The sequence below is a fragment of the Capsicum annuum genome, chromosome 12, assembly GCF_002878395.1.
Source record: "Capsicum annuum cultivar UCD-10X-F1 chromosome 12, UCD10Xv1.1, whole genome shotgun sequence".
Taxonomy (NCBI): domain Eukaryota; kingdom Viridiplantae; phylum Streptophyta; class Magnoliopsida; order Solanales; family Solanaceae; genus Capsicum; species Capsicum annuum.
The window spans coordinates 12,189,668-12,213,250 of NC_061122.1; the positions used below are offsets into that span (position 1 = coordinate 12,189,668).

The window sequence follows — 23,583 nt, forward strand, 5'->3', positions numbered from 1 at the left end:
GATGCCACCACTGGTTATGAGGTAATGTCCTTCATGGATGGTTTATCCGGCTACAATCAAATCTGTATGGCGCCAAAAAATGAAGAACTGACTGCATTCCATACGCCCAAAGGTTTTTATTGCTACAAGTTGGTGAATTTTGGTTTGAAGAACGTTGATGCCATTTATCAAAGGGCTATGAAGACCATCTTTGATGTCCTACTCTATAAAAATGTTGAATGCTATATGGATGATCTAGCGGTGAAGTCAAGAAAGAGAGACAATCACTTAAAAGATGTAAGAATGGTATTCGAGTTACTTCGAAGGTATCAACTTAGGATGAATCCATTGAAGTGTGCCTTTGGAGTTACTTTCGAAAAGTTTCTTGTCTTTATTGTGCGACACCGAGGAATTAAAATTGATCAAGCCAATGTCGATGCAATTTTAAAGATGCCCGAGCCTCAAAATATTCATGAGTTAAAAAGCCTTCAAGGAAGGCTAGCATATTTAAGGAGGTTCATCTCAAACCTGGTCGGGAAATGTTAACCATTTAGTCGTCTCATGAAGAAAGATACTCTCTTCGAATGGGACCAAGCTTGTAGTAATGCCTTTGAGAGTATCAAATCTTACTTAATGAAGCCACCAGTTCTTGCGGCACCCATACCTGAGAAACCATTGATACTCTACATCGCGGCCAAGAAAGGTTAGTTGGAGCACTACTGGCTTAAGAAAATAGTAAAGGCAAAGAACACTCTCTTTATTATTTGAGTAGAATGGTAACGCCGAACGATCTAAAGTATTCTACAATTCAAAAGTTATGTTTGGCAATGGCCTTCTCAATTCAAAAGATGAAATACTATTTTCAAGCTTATATTGCCCGTCTTATGTCTAAGGCAAATCCCATCAAATTTTTAATGTCGAAACCAGTCCTTAGTGACCAACTTGCAAGACGGTACCTTCAATTTTAGCAGTTTGAGATCGTGTACGTTCCCTAAAAGGCTGTAAAGGAACAAATATTAGCTGACTTTTTGGCAGACCACCCGATACCTGATGATTGGAAACTAAGCGATGAACTTCCTGATGAAGATGTAATGGTTAATGAAGCTAGACCCCCGTGGAAAATATACTTTGATGGTGCCGCACATCGATATGGGGCTGGTGCTGGTGTGGTATTCGTCACTCCACAAAAAGAGGTCATCCCATATTCTTTTACTCTCACGAACCATTGCTCTAATAATGTTGCTGAATATCAAACTTTAATAGTAGGACTTAAGATGGCAGTTGACATGAAACATCTGTAATTACAAGTCTTTGGTGACTCTCAATTGGTGATCAATCAGTTTTTGGGAAGCTATGAAGTCAGAAAGCCTAAGCTACGACCATATCATAATTATGCACAGAAGTTGATGGGGTGGCTTAGAGAAGTAACTCTCCAATATGTGCCAAGGAGAGAAAATAAGCAAGTTGATGCCCTAGCTACTTTAGCCTCAACCCTGACTCTTCCAACTCAGACGCAAGTTACTATCCGCCAAGAATGGGTAGTACTGACAACAACTAAAGATGAAGAAAATAAAGTTGAATACCTTATTGCCGTATCTGAAGCTGAAAAAGAAGATTGGAGGCAACTTATCATTGATTACTTATGTTATGGGATACTTCCAGAGGACCCAAGGAGAAGGACAGACATTCATCGTCGTGCACCTCACTTCTTTTACTATAAGGACACACTGTATAGAAGATCATTTGAAAGAGTACTCTTACGGTGTCTGGTAGAGGAAGAAGCAATTCAAGCTTTGCAAGAAGCACACTCGGGTGTGTGTAGATTGCATCAATCTGGACCGAAGCTTTATTTTCACATTAAAAGGATGGGATACTATTGGCCAATGATAGTGAAAGATTGCTTGGACTATGCTGGAAGATGCAAAGCTTGTCAATTTCATGAGAATTTTGTTCATCAACCTCCTAAAGTACTACACCCAACTGTCGCATCTTGGCCATTCAATGCATAGGGAATGGATGTTGTTGGTCCACTACCAAAATCTTCTGGTAGACACTTATATATCTTGGCCGCAACAGATTACTTCTCAAAGTGGGCCAAAACTGTTACTCTTAAGGAAGTAAAGAAAGAAAATATTTCAAACTTCATCTGAGTGAATATCGTCTACCGCTTTGGAATCCCTCAATATAAAATAACTGAAAATGGCAAGCCATTTGATAATAAACTGATGAATAAGATTTGTGATCTCTTTGGATTCAAGCAGTGTAAGTCTTCTATGTACCATGATGCCGCCAACGGTCTAGCTGAAGCCTTTAATAAGACTTTATGCAATTTTTTGGAGAAAGTCATCTCCAAATACAAACGAGATTAGCATGAGAAAATGGAAGAAGCTTTATGGGCTTATAGGACAACTTACCGTACGCCGATGCAAGCAACCCCATACTCACTTGCTTTTGGAGTTGAAGCAGTCCTGCCACTTGAGCGTCAAATACCTTCTTTGAGATTGGTTATTCAAGAAAGGCTCACCGATGAAGAAAATGCTAAGTTGCATCTTGCGGAGTTAGAAACTCATGATGAGAAGATGCTGGAGGCTCAACAAAATCTTGAATGTTATCAAGCCCGGTTATCTCATTCTTTTAATAGAAGGGTTCGCTTGAGGTGCTTCCAAGTTGGAGATCAAGTTCTTGCAGTAAGAAGACCCATTATCACTTCTCATAAGTCTGGGGGCAAATTCACCCTAAAGTGGGATAACCATATATCGTACAAGAGGTATATTTAAATGGTGCTTACAAGCTTGTCAATGCAGATGGCGTGAGGGTTGGCCCTATCAACGCCAAATTCTTAAAGAAGTACTATCCTTGAAGGAAGATGACACTCCTTAAGGCACGAGTATAAACTGCATATACACTCCATAAGGCACGAGTATAAACTGCATGTACACTCCTTAAGGCACGAGTATAAACTGCATGCACACTCATTAAGGGATAAGTATAAACTACATGTACACTCCTTAAGGCACGAGTATAAACTGCATGTACACTCCTTAAGGCACGAGTATAAACTGCATGTACACTCCTTAAGTGATACGAGAATAATGGCCACTTTAGATTTCACCAAAATCATTCAAAGTTACTATGTGAAGAATCAAGCTTTGATCGTATGAAGGGCACGGGATTATACTTGGAGGGGACGTTTTGAGCCTACCATTGATCAAACTCGAGTGTGGAGGATTTCTTGGAGAATTTTAGACTTAAGGACTCTCGGGTTTGGACCACCTTTATTGATTCACGGTTTTGGTTCCCTTTATTAAGAGCATTTTGGTCACTTATCTTTGTCCGAGTGACACTCCATGACCATCCCTCCTCATTAAGGGCATTGGAGTCATTTTATGTTCATTTTGTAATAGATTATAAATAGGTTCCTTTAGTCTTATTTTCATTAGTTTATAAAAGATGAAAGATTGAAACATTAAAAATCCTCTCTCTTAAGAGTAGAACACTTAGTTTTAGTGTAGGGCTTGGAAAAGCTAATATTGTACTTTACTTGAAAACGATGGATCTTGAGGTGAGTTGATTCCCTTTGTGGTCACCGTAAGAGTGTGGTTTTGATTATTACATTTATTAGGGGTTAATGTTGAAATATACTTGGTTCTTAATCTTGTAATAATCTTGGTCTCACTATCTATCCTTTACTTTCTTGCAAATCATGTATGTGTTGTGTAGTGGACTATTTTGGGCCCTTCGTTGAATCCAATACTTATATTATTATTGTTCATCTTGTTCATCACGTTTTGTAGCTGTTTTGACACTGCTGAAGGTAGTATAGGGGTTCAGAGTAGTTTTGAATCCTCCTTGGTTTCGGAAGTAAAGGAAAAGCAATACTTAGATGCTAGTTTGGTCCGACTTAAGGAGTCAGTCAAGGACCAAAAAGTAGAGCTTTTCTCCCAAGGGGGAGATGGTGTGTTGATATTGTAGGGTAGATTGTGTGCCCCGAATGTTGATGATCTGAGACAGAGGATTATGGCTGAAGTGCACGAGGCGCAATATTCTATTCATCCTGGTGCCACCAAGATGTACCGAGACTTGCGGGAAATCTATTGGTGGAGTGGCATAAAGAAAGATATAGTAGCATTTGTAGCTTAGTGTGCAACATGCCAACAGGTTAAGGTTGAACACCAAAGACCTGGTGGTATGATGCAAGAGTTTAGTATTTCCACTTGGAAGTGGGAAGAGATAAATATGGACTTCGTGATTGGTTTACCTCTTTCCTGACGCCGTCATGATTCTATTTGGGTTGTGGTTGATAGGTTGACTAAGTCTGCTTATTTCTTGCCTGTTCATACTTCATATACTGTTGAGGATTACGCTAGATTGTATATTCGAGAGCTAGTCAGACTGCATGGAGTTCCCTTGTCTATCATTTCGGATAGGGGTACTGAGTTCACTTTACAATTTTGGAAAGCTTTTCAGAAGGGTCTTGGTACCCAAGTTCTTTTGAGTTCTGCTTTTCATCCACAGACCGATGGTCAGGATGAGCGGACCTTCCAGACCTTAGAGGATATATTGAGAGCTTGTGCACTTGACTTTAAGGGAAGTTGGGATGATCACTTACCATTGATAGAGTTTTTTTTATAATAACAGTTTCCATTCTAGTATTGGCATGGCTTCGTTTGAAGCCTTATATGGGAGAAAGTGTAGATCACCCATCGGTTGGTTCGAGGTGGGTGAAGCGGCTGTGAGTGGTTCTGATTTGGTATTTGAGGCTATGGAAAAAGTTAAGTTGATTAGGGAAAGGTTGAAAACTGTGCAGAGTCGTCAGAAGTCATATGCAGATGTTAGAAGGAGAGACCTTGAGTTTGAAGTTGGTGACCTAGTGTATCTGAAAATTTCACCCATGAGGGGGATGGAGAGATTCAGGAAGAAGGGGAAACTTAGTCCCCGTTATGTTGGTCCTTACAAAATTCTTAGATGTGTTGGTAAGGTAGCTCATGAGGTCGAGTTGCCTTCCGAGTTGTCCTCTGTTCATCCAATATTCCATGTCTCCATGCTTAGAAAGCATATTAGCGATGCTGTGGTAGTGGATTCCTCTGTGAGTGCTGATAAATAAGAAAATCTTTCTTTTGATGAGATTCCTGTTGAGATTCTTGATTTCAGTGTCTAGAGACTAAGGAACAAAGAAGTTCCCTTGGTCAAGGTGTTGTGACAAAACCAATCTGTTGAGGGTGCAACTTGGGAAGCTGAGGCGGATATGCGATCCAAGTACCCGCACCTATTTTCTGCGAACTCTGATCAAGCCGAAGGTACCGTTCTTTCCTAAATCATGCACTTTTGATAAAATTTGCAGCAGTTCAGCTATCATTTATTATGTGTTCAGCTGTAGTTTCTTGAATTTACGCATTCTATGTTGCATTCGAAGTGAGAAACAATGTGGTGATGAGTCTAACGAATGATTTCAGTTGTATGCTCTATTCCATATCTAATATTTTCATGTGTAAAGTCATTCGAGGATGAATGTTTCCAAGGGGGGATGATGTAATACCCCGGGAAATTTTTTGTTGAAATTTTGTGCGTAAACGTGTTGGGTTCTATCTTCTAGAATGAATTATAAATTTTTCGTGTGGAATGTCTTAGAATATGACCCACCATTGCGTAGAGTATCGAATAAGATTTCCAACGATATGTGTATCATCCAAAACGGACACCCGAGCGACGAGTTATGAACATTCCGATTGAACTGTGAATAGTAGTGAACAGTAAAACGTTAATGAAAAAGTACTGATGCCTGACGTATTTTTACTCCAATTTTAAATGATCATAACTCCTTGTACATAATGATCTGGGTGATCTACTATATATCAACGGAAATCTCTGCGAGTCCTCTTTCCAATGAAATTGGTTTCATTCAATTTGTCTATCGGAGCAAAAAGTTATGATCGATCTACTTCAGCCTATTAAAAGCAAATTTTTGGGTCAAATTCAAATGATCATAACTCCTTGTACACAATGATCTGGGTGAGATACTATATATCAATGGAAAGATATGAGAGTCCTCTTTCTAATGAAATTGATTTCATCTAATTTGGACATCGGAGTAAAATGCTATGGTTGATCTACTTCAGACTATCAAAACAGTCCACCAAAGGACAGATTCAAGAATTATTTGATTTTTAGGGGCATTTTGGTCATTTCCCCTCACCCAAAATCCATCCAAACCCTATATTAAAGCCTATTATAAGTATTATATGCTATATTTCATCAAATTCCCTCAAAAAGAAAACCCTAAGCTCCTACATCCAACTTCAAGAACCTCGAAAGTTCACCATTAATTCTGTAAGTTTATTCAAGATTCCAAGTTCTTAGTTCAAGAACTCCAAGAACCATCATTCAAAGGCACGGTTAACATCTCAAAAATGAGTATCGATCTAAAGTTCATCATTCAAGGTATGTGGGGTCTTTTGTTCTTGTGCCCAAAAATAATTTTCTTTACAAAGGCATGATTTTTATTTGATTTTTACGAATTTGAAGCATGAACCCATATCTTATGATGATTATTATGAAATCTTAATGTTTATGATTTTGAAAGATGAATTTATATGTGTGGAGATATAAAGCATGAATCTTGAACGATATTTATCATGATTTTGATATTTGGGTCGTGAATCCCCATTGAAAATTGTGTTTTTTTTTAGAAAGTGTGTGTTATAAGCACGTTGATGTTGAATATTTGAGATATTTTGAATGATTTGGCCTTTTGGTCTTAATGGAGTTGTTTTAAACTCGAGTGTGAAAGAAATCCACAACGTGGTTGATTTTGATAGATGGGAAGCATGATGGCTCCTGATGTATATTTATATATTACTGAAATTGTTTTGTTTTGGATTGTATTTGAAATGATCTGAGCTAAGTACGGGAGAAATCTTTAGAACCGAATGGGAGGTATAAAACGACCTTACTTCCCTAGAACTACGTGCCCCTGTAGGAGTGAGCCTGATGTTGATTTATATAGTGATCACTAGTTTGTGTGGATTTGATATCGTTAGTCCTACTCCGATGGCAAGGGTAGGACGACTCTCCCCAATGTGGGTTGTACGTTGTACTCCATGTGGCTCGCATGGTTTATGTCGGTTATAGGATCTCCCAGTGTGTGTGTGTTCCCTTGTGTCTATGGTGAATGGTGAAGTAATTTGAAAGTGGAATTGTGAAAGTTATTCTTTCGAAAGATTTAAATGATATTTACATTATGAGAATTGATATTCTTGATGAACTGAAAGTGATTGACAAATTATATGATGAATCAAATGTGTTATTGTACTTATTTCATCCTCTCATAATTATGATGATTTTCTTCAGGCTATGTGAGTCTTTCATACATCCTGCATATTTCTTATAAATATTTATGATGATGATGTTTATACAACTGCATACACCCCCATATACTCGGTTCCTTTCCGTGGTACTGACCCACATCTTCAGATGTGGGCTGCATTTTCTCGGAATGTAGGTTCAGGTGCTCAGTTCCAGGTTCAACAGTGATTCTTTAGGCACGCTGTTCTACATCCTCTGTCGTTGTGAGTCCTCATGTTCCGAGGACGTGATGTCTGATGTTGGTTTCACGGAATTGTTTTACATTTGATAACTGAGTATGAGTCAGTTGGGGCATGTCTCAATGGCTCGCTAGTTTTATTGATTTTCTTAGAGGCTTGTCATACTAGTATAGATATTGGGAGTTGACAAATAAGTCGTATTTTGTTATCTTTCTGAAATTCTTTTATTCTTGGATGATGATTACTTTGTTGATATTTGAGGGTTATTTATGGAAACCCCGTTAATTCGTGTTGAACTGAATAAAAATGGCTCAAAGGGTTAGCTTGGGGATACTTGTAGCCTCAAGCACCGTGTGATGCTCCGGAATCCATTTTTGGGGCGTTACATCCTCAGACCTTGTGATTTATAGACTGTTTTGGGGTGTGCTTCGTCCTTCCATTTTCTTTCTTGTATCATTAAGGCACGAGTATAAACTGCATGTCCACTCCTGGTCCACAAGAGTATAAACTATGTATGGCTAAAAAAAAAGTCCACTATGTTGAAAACCTCGAAAGATGAGGCCTAGGCAAAAGTTAGGACACAAAAAAAACACTCACCCAGAACTATGTTGTGACTTGATACTCTTCATTGAGGTACGTAGGTGCTTGGAATTTCATTCTGAGTTCCGTTGCATGAGTGTAAAAAAAATATATGTTCCTGCAGTATCTACCATATGGATACCAAGTATGAAACTATTCTATTTAAATTTTGGACTTACTCTAAATATTTTTGACTCAATGGGGGCAACCCGTCAAAAAGAAAGAGAGTTCCTTCAATGGGATTTGGAAAGCCAAAGTTATCCAAGCCTACAACTAGAAGGATCTCAAAATTTTCATGCCTTAAGGTGGACAAGATTTGTTCCTTTGCACCTTAAGTGGGCCTCTAACGAGTTTATCCTTAAAGGATATTGAAATTTTCATGCCTTAAGGTGGAAAAGATTTGTCCCTTTGAACCTTAAGCTGACCTCTCATGGGTTTATCCTTAAAAGGATATCAAAATTTCCATGCCTTAAGGTGGACAAGATTTTTCCCTTTGCACCTTAAGCTGGCCTCTCACAAGTTTATTCTTAAAGGATATCAAAATTTTCATACCTTAAGGTGGACAAGATTTGTCCCTTTGCACCTTAAGCTTGCCTCTTATGGGTTTATCCTTAAAGGATATCAAAATTTCCATGCCTTAAATTAGACAAGATTTATCCCTTTGCACCTTAAGCTGGCCTCTCACGAGTTTATTCTTAAAGGATATCGAAATTTCCATGCCTTAAGGTGGACAAGATTTGTCCCTTTGCACCTTAAGCTGGCCTCTTTTGGGTTTATCCTTAAAGGATATCGAAATTTTCATGCCTTAAGGTGGACAAGATTTGTCCCTTTACACCTTAAGCTAGCCTCTCACGGGTTTATCCTTAAAAGAATATCAAAATTTTTATGCCTTAAGGTGGACAAGATTTGTCCCTTTGCACCTTAAGCTGACCATCGAAAAGGGCCCATACTTAGAGAAGACCATCGCATAAATGTATCAGTAAAAGGGCCCATACTTAAAGAAGACCATTGCATAAGTGCATCGATAAAAGGGCCCATACTTAGAGAAGACCATTGCATAAATGCGTTAGTAAAGGGCCCATACTTAAATAATACCATTGCATAAGTGCATCGATGAAAGGGCCTATACTTAGAGAAGACCATTGCATAAATGCATTAGTAAAGGGCCCATACTTAAAGAATACCATTGCATAAATCCATTAGTAAAGGGCCCATACTTAGAGAAGATCATCGCATAAATGCATCGATGAAAGGGCCCATACTTAAAGAAAATCATTCCGTCTTCAAGCACAGTCTTTCGGTATTAAGATGACGGAGACGAAGTTAAAATATCGCACCTTAAGCCAGCCAATTATTGCAGTCTTTCATTCTTAAGGTGACAGAGGCGAAGTTAAACTCTCGCCACCTTAAGCCGGCCAATTATTGCATAAGTCTTTCGGTCTTAAGGTGACAGATGCGAAGCTAAACTCTCGCCACCTTAAGCCGGCCAATTATTGCATAAGTCTTTCGGTCTTAAGGTGACATAGGCGAAGTTAAAATCTCACCACCTTAATCCGGCCAATTGTTGCATATTGCTATTTGCTTCAACCCTGCCAAAAAAGGTAAAACAAGAAAGAAAGTAAACAAACACAAATAGAAAGGATGTTACCCGTCAGAGTATTACGATCTTAAAAGATGTATATCACCAATCTGGATTGAGATAAGATTCCTTGATGAGAATAAATCCCTCAAAATTGAGTTTAAAGCAGTCAAAACTTCCTTTTATGGTGATGGTACCACATCAAGATATAAATTATTTGGTGAGGAGATGCAAATCTGGAATCCTCTATCGGACAACATATAAAGATCGACTTCAAAAAATTATCTAGAATAATCCAGAAAGTGTTAAAATCCAAATTTTGGATATGTTATACATACATGTTCCGGCATCTATAGGATCAAGTGGATCATAATTTCAATACTCTTACATTGAGATATAATTTTTTTGGTGATGCTGCATAAATCTGAATTGTTGATGCATCAAAACTTGATGTTGATTTCGGGATAACACCTGAAAATATCTCGATTTTGTTACATTATAAATTTTGGATATGTTATATATCTTTGTGTATAGTTTTACAAAAATCAAGCGGCTTGTGATTTCATCCTTCCTACTTCAAGATATGAAAGTTTTAGTAAAGACGCGCTGATCTGAAATTTTCAGCATGATAAAATTCAGGGCTAACTTCAAAATATTATCGAGAATTATATTGAAGTAATTTAAAGCTGAATTTTTGATATGTGATATATCTCGAAGTCTAATTTTTGGAATATCAAACGATTCATGATTTTGATATTCCTACAATTAGATATAATTTTTTTACCACAAATATGCCGTGCTGAAAAAAGTGACGAAAATAAGAGAAAAGTAGGAGGGAAAGAAATTACCTCAATATTGTTGATGATTTGAAAACCCCAAAATTGATATTGAGAAAGTGGGGAAACTACCTCCTTTTATAGAGTTGTAGGATGGATGTTTCCTTCTCCAATATAAGTTCAGATTGGAATAACTTCTATCTCCAAATTCAAATTGGAGATTATTTCCTTCCCCCATACAAATTCAAATTAGAGGTTATTTTCTTCTCCCATACAAATTCAAATTGGAGATTGTTTCCTTCTCCAATACAAAATCAAATTGAAGGATATTTCTTTTTTCCATACAAATTCAAATCGGAGGTTGATTTTCTTCTCTCATACAAAATTCAAATTGGAGGTTGTTTCCTCTCCCATACAAATTCAAATCGGAGGTTCTTTATTTCTCCAATCTAAGTTCAAATCGGAAGAGTTTTATTCCTGATTAAGTAAGGCGATGAAAACCCTTTGAAAATCTGTTTGAAATTGCATATCATGTCTCACCAACGGGTCTTAAGTATAGAGATTCGTGAAAAAAATAAGAGAGTTTTGAGAGGCAATATCAATATGGGCCGGCTTTAATTTTTTTGGAATGGGGTATTCATATGTATGAAAATCGTTGAAGCACGAAGGAAACATGTTTAAATAATCATACTTCAAGGCTAGTCTCCAAAATATTAAATGTCTCAACAAGTCTTGAAGTAGGAGGCATTTATGGGAGATGCAATTTTGAAGATTTAAATCCGTACAAAAGTTGGATTATATTAAATTCAAAATATATTAGTCCCAAATAAATATTGTGAATTAATATAATTGGATTAATTATTTAAGTCCAAACAAATATGGATTTAATTAAAGCCCATTTTTTTTATTGGGCTAGCCCATTGATTTGGGCTACAAATGATGAGCCCACTTTGCTAAGCCCAAGATATTGTCATATTCTATAGGCCCAAATAAATGTCACGTGTCAAATGGCGTGGCATGCCAAGTCAAGTGAAGGAGCCAATAGGATCATGCCACATGTCAAAATAATGCAGCAGGCCCAATAAAATCAAAGCCCATACAAGGTGCCACGTCACTTGAATTTGATTGGTCAAAGGAAGTCCATCTTCATCATGACTCTTCCTTTTCCACAACTATAAATAGGGATCTCATAATTCAAAAAGAAGACTCCCAGAACTCTAACAAGTAGCAAGAGAAAGCTTGTGGATCAAACACCACAATTTTTCTAAAAAACTCAAGCATTTAAATCAAGTTCATCAAGATTCAAGATCAAGGCCGCAATATTCAAGAACAAGCTCAAAAGCCCTTGAATTCAAGAACAAGTCAAGATCAAGTCCCTCAAATCAATAAATCAAGTTCAAATTCAAGATTAAACTTTAAGTCCTTGAATTTATATTTGAAAAGTCGAATCAGAGGATTTATAGAGATTGTAACACTCATATATTGAAATCAATAAATTAATTGTTCCAGTATATTTTCTTATCTCGATTATTTATTTTTTCAACCTCGAAAAAGTTATTGTCCAACAGTTATATATACATTAAGAAGTTCTTATTATATTTAAGAGGCATTTTATGTATTATTTGGTATTGTACAATTAGAAAGTATTACTATTGTATAAGGTTACAGTATACCTTCTGATAAGAATACAGAAGTATATATGTTTAATGTTGATACTTAAATGTATAGTAGGCCATTATACATTACTGCAGATTATTTTTTAAATGTATAATGTGCCCAAATACATGTGCAACTGTTGTATAATGTTATCTTAAATACGTATCAGTTTGCTGCTAGCTTTTTCTGTCTTAATTTGAGTCTGCTTTTATTTTTTCAGGACATGAAATACCATATTGACAAATCCCAAAAATTATTTCTTCAACTCCATATAAACCTTCACCCCATTGTCATTTCTTATGATAATTGGAGAAGAATTACCTTCAATAATGTATTTTACTTCAATTTTTTTTAAGAACTTCGTCAATATTCAATTCCATCGCGATCGTAGCAATCAATTTCAAGAAGGTTATACTTTCCGAAATAATAATTGTGTCACTTTTGTAGGAATGATAAATAATTTTTGACTCCCAAATACCCAAATGACGCAACAATATGGGGATGTTCATATTGATATTTTTGAGAATTGAAGAAAACAGTTGATGATTCTTTTTTTTTTAGAACATAATTCAACAAAGAAGAAAATTTACTTTAATGTTTTAAAAAAATTTGATTTTGAATGTCAGTTACTATATTTAATGATACACCACATAATGATAAGTAATTAATGACGTTAATTAAGGAAGAGAAAGATAGTATTAGATTTCTCTTTCCATAAATATAGGCTAATCAGTTTCTCATACATTCCAGCAATGTATGAGGAACGACCTAATGTATAAGTACATTTCTCAATTTCAGGAGAGAGAAAAACTGCCAAAATTTTAAGTAATTACTTTCACTAGGGAAGGGATTTATGTGGTTTATAGATTGTTCCATTCGATCCATTTACTTGTCATGTTTATTATTTACACACCCTTTAAAAAAATATTCTATTCACTCTATTTTAATTATTGATTTATCTTTTTTCATGTCCGCTAAAAAAAAGACAATTTACTATTTATTATTAATTAAATTATCCTATTTATTAAAAAGAATAAGGGCAAAAACAAAAATATTTAACAAAAGAACACCATCAATTGCCATGTGTATTCTCTTAATTTACTCAGCCAAGGAAGTGAAATACCTAAAATGCCTTTGTGGGGACTACCAAAATTTGAGATTCTTCCTTATATAAGGTTAATATGTTGAATGTGCTGTTGTTGGTAAAAAGGACAAGAAAAAGTAGAGAGCGAATAATATTGAAAAGATTAAATTAAAATGAGTTAAACTAAAGGAAGAATTTGGTGATACTTTAAAGTTCCAAGGTCTATTGGCTAGGGGTGTGCAAAAACCGAACTGTCCGATAAACCGAACCGATAAAAATGTTATTGGGTTATTGAGTTAATAGTTTTTTATTGGTTTTATAAAAACATTTATTGGGTAAACGATTCGGTTTCAGTTTTAGCTTATTGGGTTATCGGTTAAACCGATAACCCAATAAGGATACATTAAGTTATTATTTTATCCCTATTTATGTTATATATATAAATCTCTCCCTCTCTCTCTCTCTCTCTCTCTCTCTCTCTCTCTATCTATCTATCTATATAGATACTAGAAGCGCAAGGCTCGTGTCAGCATGGACCCAACAATAGAACATGTGGTTTGCAATTTTTAAGTTTTAGGATTTATGTTGGAGTAGGAAGGTTGAGCAGTCGAATGTTTTCATTAGTACGATTGAGCTCAGGGGATCACAAGCTTGTAACACACACATTTATATCATTTATATATATACATACACACACACACACACACACATATATATATATATATACATATATACATATATACATGTAAACATTAAGGAGTCATGTTTTGCAAAACGGCATTGTATAAATAATTTGCATAAATTCAAAAAAAGAGTTGATGCATCCTCAGGTTGGGCTCTGCAAATGTATGACTGAGACCCGTTGCATGAAAGAATACAAACTAATTATTAGAAGTTTTATGATGAACATTGGAAGAAATTTAGAAAAAATAATAACAAATATTCTTCATTGGTTGATTAATTCCATAGAAAACAACTGTTGCATATACCTTACATATTTGAGTATTTTAAGAAATATTTTCCTAGAATATTAATATATATCATGAAAATTTAAATATCATGGGGAAAGTGGGTATTTTTCCTTGGTACAATTGGAAACTTTATCTACTTCTATCAAAATATCATACCAACCAAGTCATCCAATTATATATTAGGAAAAAATACATAAAGTATCAAATTTAAGCATTAAATTATAAAAAATAACAACAATTTTATTAAATTACATTTTGTAACATCTATAGCATTATTTAATGTGGTCCCTACTTTTTACCCACTTGGAGAAGTAACTGTCAGTTTTTCCTCTTTTCACGCCATAAGCTTTCTCTTTCATTAATTTGAAAGATTTTTGCCGTTCTTTTCGACCTAAAGAATATCTTCCTGCTCCTTTTTTTGTCACTTTGCACGATTTTAGCACCATCAGTAAAGATTATCTTCATCTATTTCAGGTAACTCTTAATTTAGCTATTGCATGTTAGCATTTTTTGGGTAAATTTTCAAAATAGCATACGCTAATATATCTCAAAATCAGAATTTAAGGTTTTTTGATTTTAATGGCCGAACAAATACTAAAATTATGAAAAAAATAGTGGTATACGGAATTTGAATTTGGTCTATGATTGTGGACCATCTTTTAGTCTTGGGTTAACTCAAGAAGATGTAGTTAAAGTTGTTTCAAATTCTTTACAGTCAAAGAAATCTGAGAAACTGAAGGAGATTAGGTCGAAATTTTGCAACGATCCGCTGAAGATGAAAATTTTTTTGAAAAAAAAAACATTGAAGAAATCGTCTTCGCAGAAGGAAACTTTTTTAAAAAAATCGAGAAGAAAAGGAAAGCAAAAGAAATTGAAGGTCTGAGTAAGGTTGATGGGGATGTTCAAATCTCCTTTGATGATGATTCTGAAGAAGTTAGCGAGAAAGAGGTATTTTTTTGAGTAAAATGTATTTTGATCCAAGTAAAGATATTGTTAAAGTTGTAAGTTATATGTATTTTTTTGAAGTAGTTAATATGTATTTGATGTTATGATGATATTTAGGGATTGTAGAATGCTGATTTGTGAAGATGATAGTATAATTGTGAAAATATATTGTTATATTAATTGCTCATGAAGAGTATATTGACTATATGTATTTTTTAGCATAAATGATTTGTATTTTTCAGTGTTGGTTGCAGTTTTGATATGGTAAAAAATACATATGCATGTTAATTTTACTTGAAATACTACAACAATCTATTTTATATATGTATTTTTCGTACATATGATATGTATTTTTAGTGTTGGTTGCAGCTTTGATATGATCAAAATACATATGCATATTAATTTTAGCTTAACTACCAGAACAGTCTATTGGCTATATGTATTTCTAGTATATTTGACATGTATTTTTCTGTGTTGGTTGCAGTTTTGATATGATAAAAATACATATGCCTATTATATATTTTTGATTTTTATTGGTTGCTTAATTTTTTGGCTGCATGTTATATGATTCTTTGTATAGGTGATGCGGGATGAAATATTCATTGTCAGAAAACTTTCAAGATTTGCACCACACACGTGTTCGTACAGTGACAAAGATATTATGGAAGCATATGCGCAATTTTAAATAAGGAACAATTTAAAAATTTTTGCGACAATAACATTTTTGGTTATTTTATGAAGAAACAACAATGTGTAGTGCAAGCACAGTTGTGTAGATGCGTTATGACGCTTGAGGTGAAGGGTAGTTCTTCTTCTGGGATTCTGATTTGAGCTAATGACACCTTTCTTAATTTTACTCCCAGGAAATTTTCTATCATAACTGGATTGAATTGTGTGTCAAATATGTATGACTTTATTTTTGATGAGGGTGTACCAAATATGATGGTTGAGAAGTATTTCAATGGGGCAGAAATTATACAGAAAAGGCAACTATTTCTAGCATTCACGGAGAGAGTATGGGGGGAGAACAATGATGAGGATGCTGAGAAATTTGCAATCCTGTATTTCCTGCATTCATTTGTCTTATCTAATGTTGAAACTGTGTTAATATTCCGTCTTTATTTCGATTTGGTCGATAGTGAAAGATATAAGGATTTCCATTGGATTCTTTATCTTTTGAAAATCTAGCTAGAAGTTTGAACAACCAATTGAAAGCTGGTGGTTAATTTTATTTGATTCAGGGAATACCACTGGCTATTCAAGTGTGGCTTTACGAGTGTTGTTCAAATGTCCCACCAAAGATTGCATCAAAAGTTGATAATCGGATTTCCTGATTATTAAATTGGAAGACGATTGCACCTCGTCCACGCTTTGAGTTTTTGATGAATGCTACGTTCAATGACAATGGCAAGGTTTGTTGTTACTAAATACATATGAATTAATATGTATTTTACAGATACATATATACATTTTCATTTATAATTGTTTAACTGATTCTTTAACATATATTATTTACCTATTATTCTAGGTTGTCTTTAAGAACATAGAGCCAACGAAAAAGGATCTGTCAAAATTGCAAATACCACAGAAGGATGCAATACAACATGAACGTTCTGTTGATTCTGATGACGACTTACAGGATCCACCACCAAGAAAGATCAACGAACATTCAAAGAAGAAATATAAGGTTGATTTATCAACACCAGTAGCGAAGAAAACTTTAAGGAAAAAGCAAGTAAATATTTTTGACGAGCATACCCAAACGAGGACACCGGCTCCTCATGCCGCAAAGGTGATGGAATGAAGACACCAGTTTTCAAGCCAATTCCAACACGACAGGCATCTTCTTCAAAAATGAAGAAAGAAAAGCAAACAACTCGGGTTATTTTTCCTCAGGTACAGTCAAAGCCAGATATTCATGTAGAGAAAGTAGCCGTGTCAAAGCCTGAGAGTCATGTTGAGAAAGAAGCCTTTATTTCTAAGAAAGATTTTAATACATTCCGAGATGAGGTAATTTTTTTTGGCAAATATTTATTTTACATGGAAAAAAATTTGTTTATAGATTTTGTATCAAAACAAGTTTGTCACGAATTTAAAGAAATTCGTGGACTAATGAGAAAAAAATTCAAAAAGATGAAGAAAGCATTTTCTCAAAGCAAGGTAAATTTTTTCTTTAAAAATCTTAGTTGATTTGAATATGTATACTTATTGGATTGCCTTATACAAATACAACAAATTTGTAAAATAACTCGTTATGTTATTGGACACAATTTTTTCAGGAGCAGATTGTAGATATATAAGTTGATAAACAAAATGTTGATGAGGGAGGGTTAGAGCAATCTGGACAATATTTCAGTCCTGATGTTGTTCAATCTTCGGATAATATTTCTGACGGTACAAAGATAAATATTAAAGTTCCAAATACATATTTACTTGTACTTTTAAATTTTATATTCAAAATACATTTGAGGTTAATAGAACTGTCAAATTTGAAATAGAATTGAAGATTGACTTTAGGATGATATGCAAGTTTTATTTTTTATGTGCTGTTGAATTATTAAATACATATACATTGTTCATTAAATACAATTATTTTTTACATCACATGTAGTGTATATATATATTTTTGAGGATGCTCACATAACAATATATATTATTTGGTTGATTAAAAACATTATAACATGCAACACTGTGTGTTTTTAGTTTTGTTCATAAATATGTATTTTTGAGTTTGATGTTACATATCAATATGTATTTTTAATGTGTTCTATACACTGCATATGTATTTTTAGTTTTATTCATATGTATTTTTTAACACTGCATATGTATTTTAACATTGAAAGATTTTTTTTTTATGTTCTTTAATATGTATTTTTGAGTTTGATGTTATATATAAATATGTATTTTTAGTGTGTTTGTATATATGTATATTCAATTTCATAAAAAAAAAATATTAAATTCGACTCAAGTATTAATAGGTTATTTGAATTTGTATATGTATTTGTAGCAACAACATGCAGATAAAGATCCTGACATCCAGAATATGAATTATGTTGGTACCGAAAGATCACCACAAGGATTAAGTTCGGATGTTGACCAAGAATTGAAAGCAAATTTGCTTGGTACAAAGGTAAATAATTAAGTTTCATATATATATATATATATATATATATATATATATATTCATTTGAATTCACATATATAAACAGATACAAGTACATGTTTGTTTGATGTTTTGATTTTTTTACTTGTTTTCAAGGGGTGCACTGATTTGGATTCCAAAAAAATAAATGTTGAAATTGATTCTCAATAATTAATCCCTGATGTGCTTCTCCAAAGTATAAATTTGGATTACTTACATTCTAAGAAGGTTGTTCAACATGATTGTCGAGTATGTATAGTGATTTAACTTTGTCTTCATGTGATGTAATAATCCAGAGGACAATTAAATTTTTTCTTTCATTTTTTTGCAGACCAGCGATGAAAAAATTGATGAAATAATTTTGTTTGATTCTCAATTCACAATCCCTGATGAGATGTTACCGAGCCTAAATGCTTATCGAAGACAAAGCATCATCATACATCCATCGGCAAACCGTCAAGAAGAATCTCATCATGAAATTTTGGATGCAAAAACTTCTGAGTCTGTTATTGAAGATCATGCTCAAGTATGTATCTTACTATAATATACTTTGAGTTTATTTAGGTTCAATTCGATAGAAAAAAAATAATATTCTTTTTTAAATTTTTTTGTTAGATGAATAGAGGGATCACTGATTTGAGTTCAAAGTCACTGGTGAATTCAGAGGTTGAACTTGCTACAGAGGAGCAAGTTAGGAAACCTCCTAATACACAATAAGTGACCAATGATGAACAGAGGGATGAACAATTGTGGCCTGATTCACAAAACACAATCCCGGATGAGTTTCTACCTAGCTTGAATGTCTACGATCAAAAAAGCATCATGATTCATCCATCCGCTAATCGTGAAGTTAAAACTCGCAGACCAAAGTTAAGGATTAGGCGACCATCAAAATTCAAGGAATCGCCATACACCGAAAAATTTGGTTCAGCAGCTGGTAAGTACAATAAGATATATATAATTTTTAATGTATTATGTCTTGCAAATACATTTGTATTAATTAAGTTTTTGTATTCTGTAATTATATAGGGAGCTCAGCAGGGCTAATACACATATTCCCCCAGAAACATCAATTTTTATATCACCCGATTGATGGGATAATAGATACGAAGATTGTCAAGAACTTCAAGGACTGAATTTCTGCCGACCTATAAAAAGCTACTGTCAAGGGGTAGTTCTTTTGAATTGCTTCAGATTGTTTATTTTTATCAATTATGCTTTCATGGTTTACCATCTCCTTAAAATACCTAGGAAAGGAAAAGTGGATCATTACAAGAGGAGAAAATCAGAAATTTCAAAGACGCATTTTGGTGTTGAGACTGTTAAAGACAAAAATTGATTCTATACGATGGTATTTGCAGATCATACATGGACAGAATTGGTTAGTATATTATTTTGAAATTTTTTCCATTTCGTCTGTAACACTACTTAAAAATACATATTAGGTTACATTGAAATACATATGATTTAACATATATGTATTTTTAAGTATTCAAAATATTATATAGTATACTACATCACATACTGTTGCATATACTATTAGATAACATTGTCTGCATGTAACTGAACTTTAAGAATGCAATTTTAGATACACAAATCTTCTACATTAATATAAAAAAAAATGCATATGTATTTTTTACTTGCATACACTTTAATATTTAGTATATAATTATTTTGAATGCTCTAAATTTTGTAGTATTCACTAATGCAGCATATTGATGTCTGCTTATACTACTTGAGGAAGAATTCAAAGTATGGGCCACACAGTTCGTACAAAAACGATCCAAACAAATCATACAAATATAGTACAGTTGACTGCAACTTTATAAACGTAATTAGATCTTTGAAGGATGTATATTCTATGGATCATCAAAATCTTAATGCTAGAGCACTGGAGCACCATCTTATTGAATACATCAATGGGTTTCGTATGCATGCTGCAGTGCCATGGCATACAGTGAAAAATATTTTTATTCCGATCAATATAAAGGAAAAACATCACTGGGTTCTCGCGGTTTTATCATTTTCAGAGAGGTGTATATTCTTGTATGATTCATATGAATCCAGTGGTCATTATGCAGCTGTTCTTGCTGAGATTGAGGAAATAGCAAATATTATTCCATTGTGTCTCCAAGCTTGTGATTTCTATGTTAAGAAAGGAATTGATCTTCAAAGCCATCCAAGATACAAAGACAAAGAATCCTCAGATATGTTTGATATTTTATTTGAAGATGATATGCCTCAACAACCGAGTGGAAGCTTGTAAGTTTTGAATTTACATATACCAAAATTGTATGTTTGTACAAAATATATTTTACTATTTAATCAAATTTATTTTTTTTTGTAGGGATTGTGGTGTCTTTATGGTTATGTATGCAGAGTGCCTTTCTTATGGTCACAAAGTTATTGCGACTGAGTTTGACCCCAACGCACTCCGTACAAGATATGCTGCACTTTTGTGGGACTATGGGATCCAAAAACAAGAAGCAAATGCCATTAGTAATGTCAAAGCACCCTTGAGTCCTGCAAGGCAAAGTAGAATAACTAGTGTCACTGAAGTTGTTGATGTATGATGGTTGATGGATTTTTGACTTTTTGTATTTTAGTAACTAGTTTATGGATGTAGGTTTTGATTGTACAGACTAATTTTTATGTTTTGAATTGGTTCTATTTCATGGAGTTCTATCTTTTACTGTGAGATTTTGTTAAAAAATACATATGTAGTTTTTATATTATGTTTAAAAATACATATATCGTATAAATAAATTGTATTTAGCCTAAAAATACATATGCAGTGTTAAAATCAAATATTGCAAAAATACATATGGACCATTCCTGATATGTATTTTAGTATGTAGTTGTTGTTCTTTAAAATTTTTCACCACCTTCCTATATTGTTAAATATAACATGTAGTGTGAGATTTATAGAGTTCTACCTTTTACTGTGAGATTTAGTTAAATAAATACATATGTAGTTTTCATATTATGCTTAAAAATACATATGCAGTATAAATCAATTATTTTTCAGCATAAAAATACATATGAAATGTTAGAATCAAACATTACAAAAATACAACTGCAACATACCTAATATTCATTATTAGTATGTTTTCATTACCTATAATTATAAATTAGGATTTAAATTAAAGTAAAATTTGAGATTTTAATGCAGTTATTTACAAAATATATATGCAGTGTTGATATTTTGCTACAAAATACATATGGATTATACATTAAAAATATTTTCCAAAAAAATACATGTGCCGTGTTAATATAAAGCTGTTGAAAAATACATATTGATCAAACCTAATATGTAATTTTGATATGTGTTCATTTTAAATCATTATACAAAAGAATTTGAATTAAAGATAAATCTGACTTTTTAATGCAGTTATAGATTTGATTTTAATTACAAAATACATATGCAGCGATGATATTTTTGTTAAAAATACATATGGATTATACATCAAATGTATTTTTACAATATAAATACATATGCAGTCATAACATTATGCAATTCAAACATATATTTGCAGAATATGTCACATATATTTAAACCTTTGAACAATTAAGAATCATATACTTGTTTGGTTAATCAAATTTTACCACCTTTAACCTAAAATATATTAACTATGTCAAAAACACATATGAACCGCTGCTTGAAAATACATGTGTAATGTTCAGATTTTGAAACATATATAGCTCCAATATTTAGATATTAATGTCTTCAATTATCAAATGATTCATAAATGTATTAACTAAACTGAATTAGTTCATCATTATAAAAAATGAAAAAAAAAATTTAAGAAATAATACAGGAGAAGAAATGTATCATTTGCGATATTTTCTACAAGAACGCCTATTGTGACCCTTAGCCCCATAACCACCGCATGAGTTGATGTTCTTCTTTTCAAACATATCCCGGCCTATTTTTCCACGATCCTTCTTTGCAGGTCTTCCTGGAGGTCTTTTGAATTTTGGAGGTAGTACTATTTCACCAAGTATGCTCTTTGAAATTATTCAGTCATCGTTGTGTGGCAACAGGTAGATTGGAACATCATATGTCTTCAAAACAGTTTTTGGTTTAAATAAATCAGAACAGTATGACCCCTTCTCAAAATTCTTTTTCTCCAACACCGCACAAGCATGTGCACATGGTATCTCATCTATTTGAAAAACATTTCATGAGCACTTTTTTTCCTTGATGCAAACAATGAAGTGATTTTGTTTGTCGTATACCGTATACACATATTCTTTGGCTGGTACAACCTGACATAAAAATAAAAAATTAAATGCACTGATACAAAAAGATGAAGTCCATATTTCATGATATGTTGTAATCACACCAACATTTTTACAAAAAAAAAAATACATATGCAATAAAAATACATATGCAGAGTATATTTTTACAGAGCAGCCAAATACATATGCAGTTGTTAATAATTTTCAATACAACAAAATACATCTGCAAAATACATATTATGTTTTTAAATGTTCACACTTTTTATGTTGTATATCTTTTCATTAATTTACAACTGCATAGAAAGTATTTTCATATTTATGTTTTCGTAATTATAATTTCCACAAATCTAAAAGGTCATACCATCATTCGGGTACACAAAGCCTCGTTCTCACTGAGTATGTCATTAAACTTTCCAATGAGTGTTATGAAGGTATATGAAGCCTCCTGCCTATTTGCACAATTCCATTTTGCAAACAGTAATCGAACTTCCTCAAGAAAGTCATAAATTGACAGTTCTCCAGCTGATACAAGCACTCCATTTATTGACTCCGTAATGTTTGAAGTCAAAGTCCATCCTCGGTGAACTGTTGCATACGATCTAGCCCACTTTTCGTAACCCGCCAATTCCAAATATTTCTTCACCCTAATATTAGTTGCCTCAACTTTTTCCATTAACATGCGGAATTTTGACTTTGAATATGATTTGGCCATTGTATAAAAGATCTCCGACAATGCATCATGTGACTTTCGGTAAAGTTTTTTCACATTTTCCCCTAGATGCCACATACATTCATAATGTGGAACATCTTTGTAAACATCACCAACAACCTTTATGATGCTTGGATTCCTATTAGACACAACACACATGTTTTGTCTTTTTCCGTACGCTTCCTTTAGATTCTCGAAGAACCACGTCCAGGCTACATCATTTTCAGAATCAAGAACACCATATGCCAAAGGAAATATATAACCCGTATACATAATTCATCATTTTCAAAATCAAGCACACCATATGCCAAAGAAAATATATGACTTGCAAATATAAAAAAAATCTGCGCAGGCCAATTTAAATACATATAGAAACTACA

At 33.6% G+C, this 23,583-nt stretch overlaps 1 protein-coding gene across 1 annotated transcript; it reads right to left on the bottom strand.

The window, feature by feature from the left end:
- Positions 1–22,434: 22,434 nt before the first annotated feature.
- On the bottom strand, positions 22,435–23,206 carry LOC107849462. The gene is made up of 2 exons (XM_016694029.2): positions 22,856–23,206; positions 22,435–22,521 (listed from the first exon to the last, which is right to left on the bottom strand). The coding sequence occupies exons 1-2, from the start codon at positions 23,204–23,206 to the stop codon at positions 22,435–22,437; spliced, it is 438 nt and encodes a 145-aa protein (XP_016549515.2).
- Positions 23,207–23,583: the final 377 nt, after the last annotated feature.

Bases quoted from the DNA above. Each gene is read 5' to 3' on its own strand.
- LOC107849462 (XM_016694029.2), bottom strand. From the start codon at position 23,206: ATGGCCAAATCATATTCAAAGTCAAAATTCCGCATGTTAATGGAAAAA. The intron at 22,522-22,855 runs GTATGACCTTTT...TTTTTATGTCAG, and splicing joins CTTTGTGTACCCGAATGATG to GTTGTACCAGCCAAAGAATA.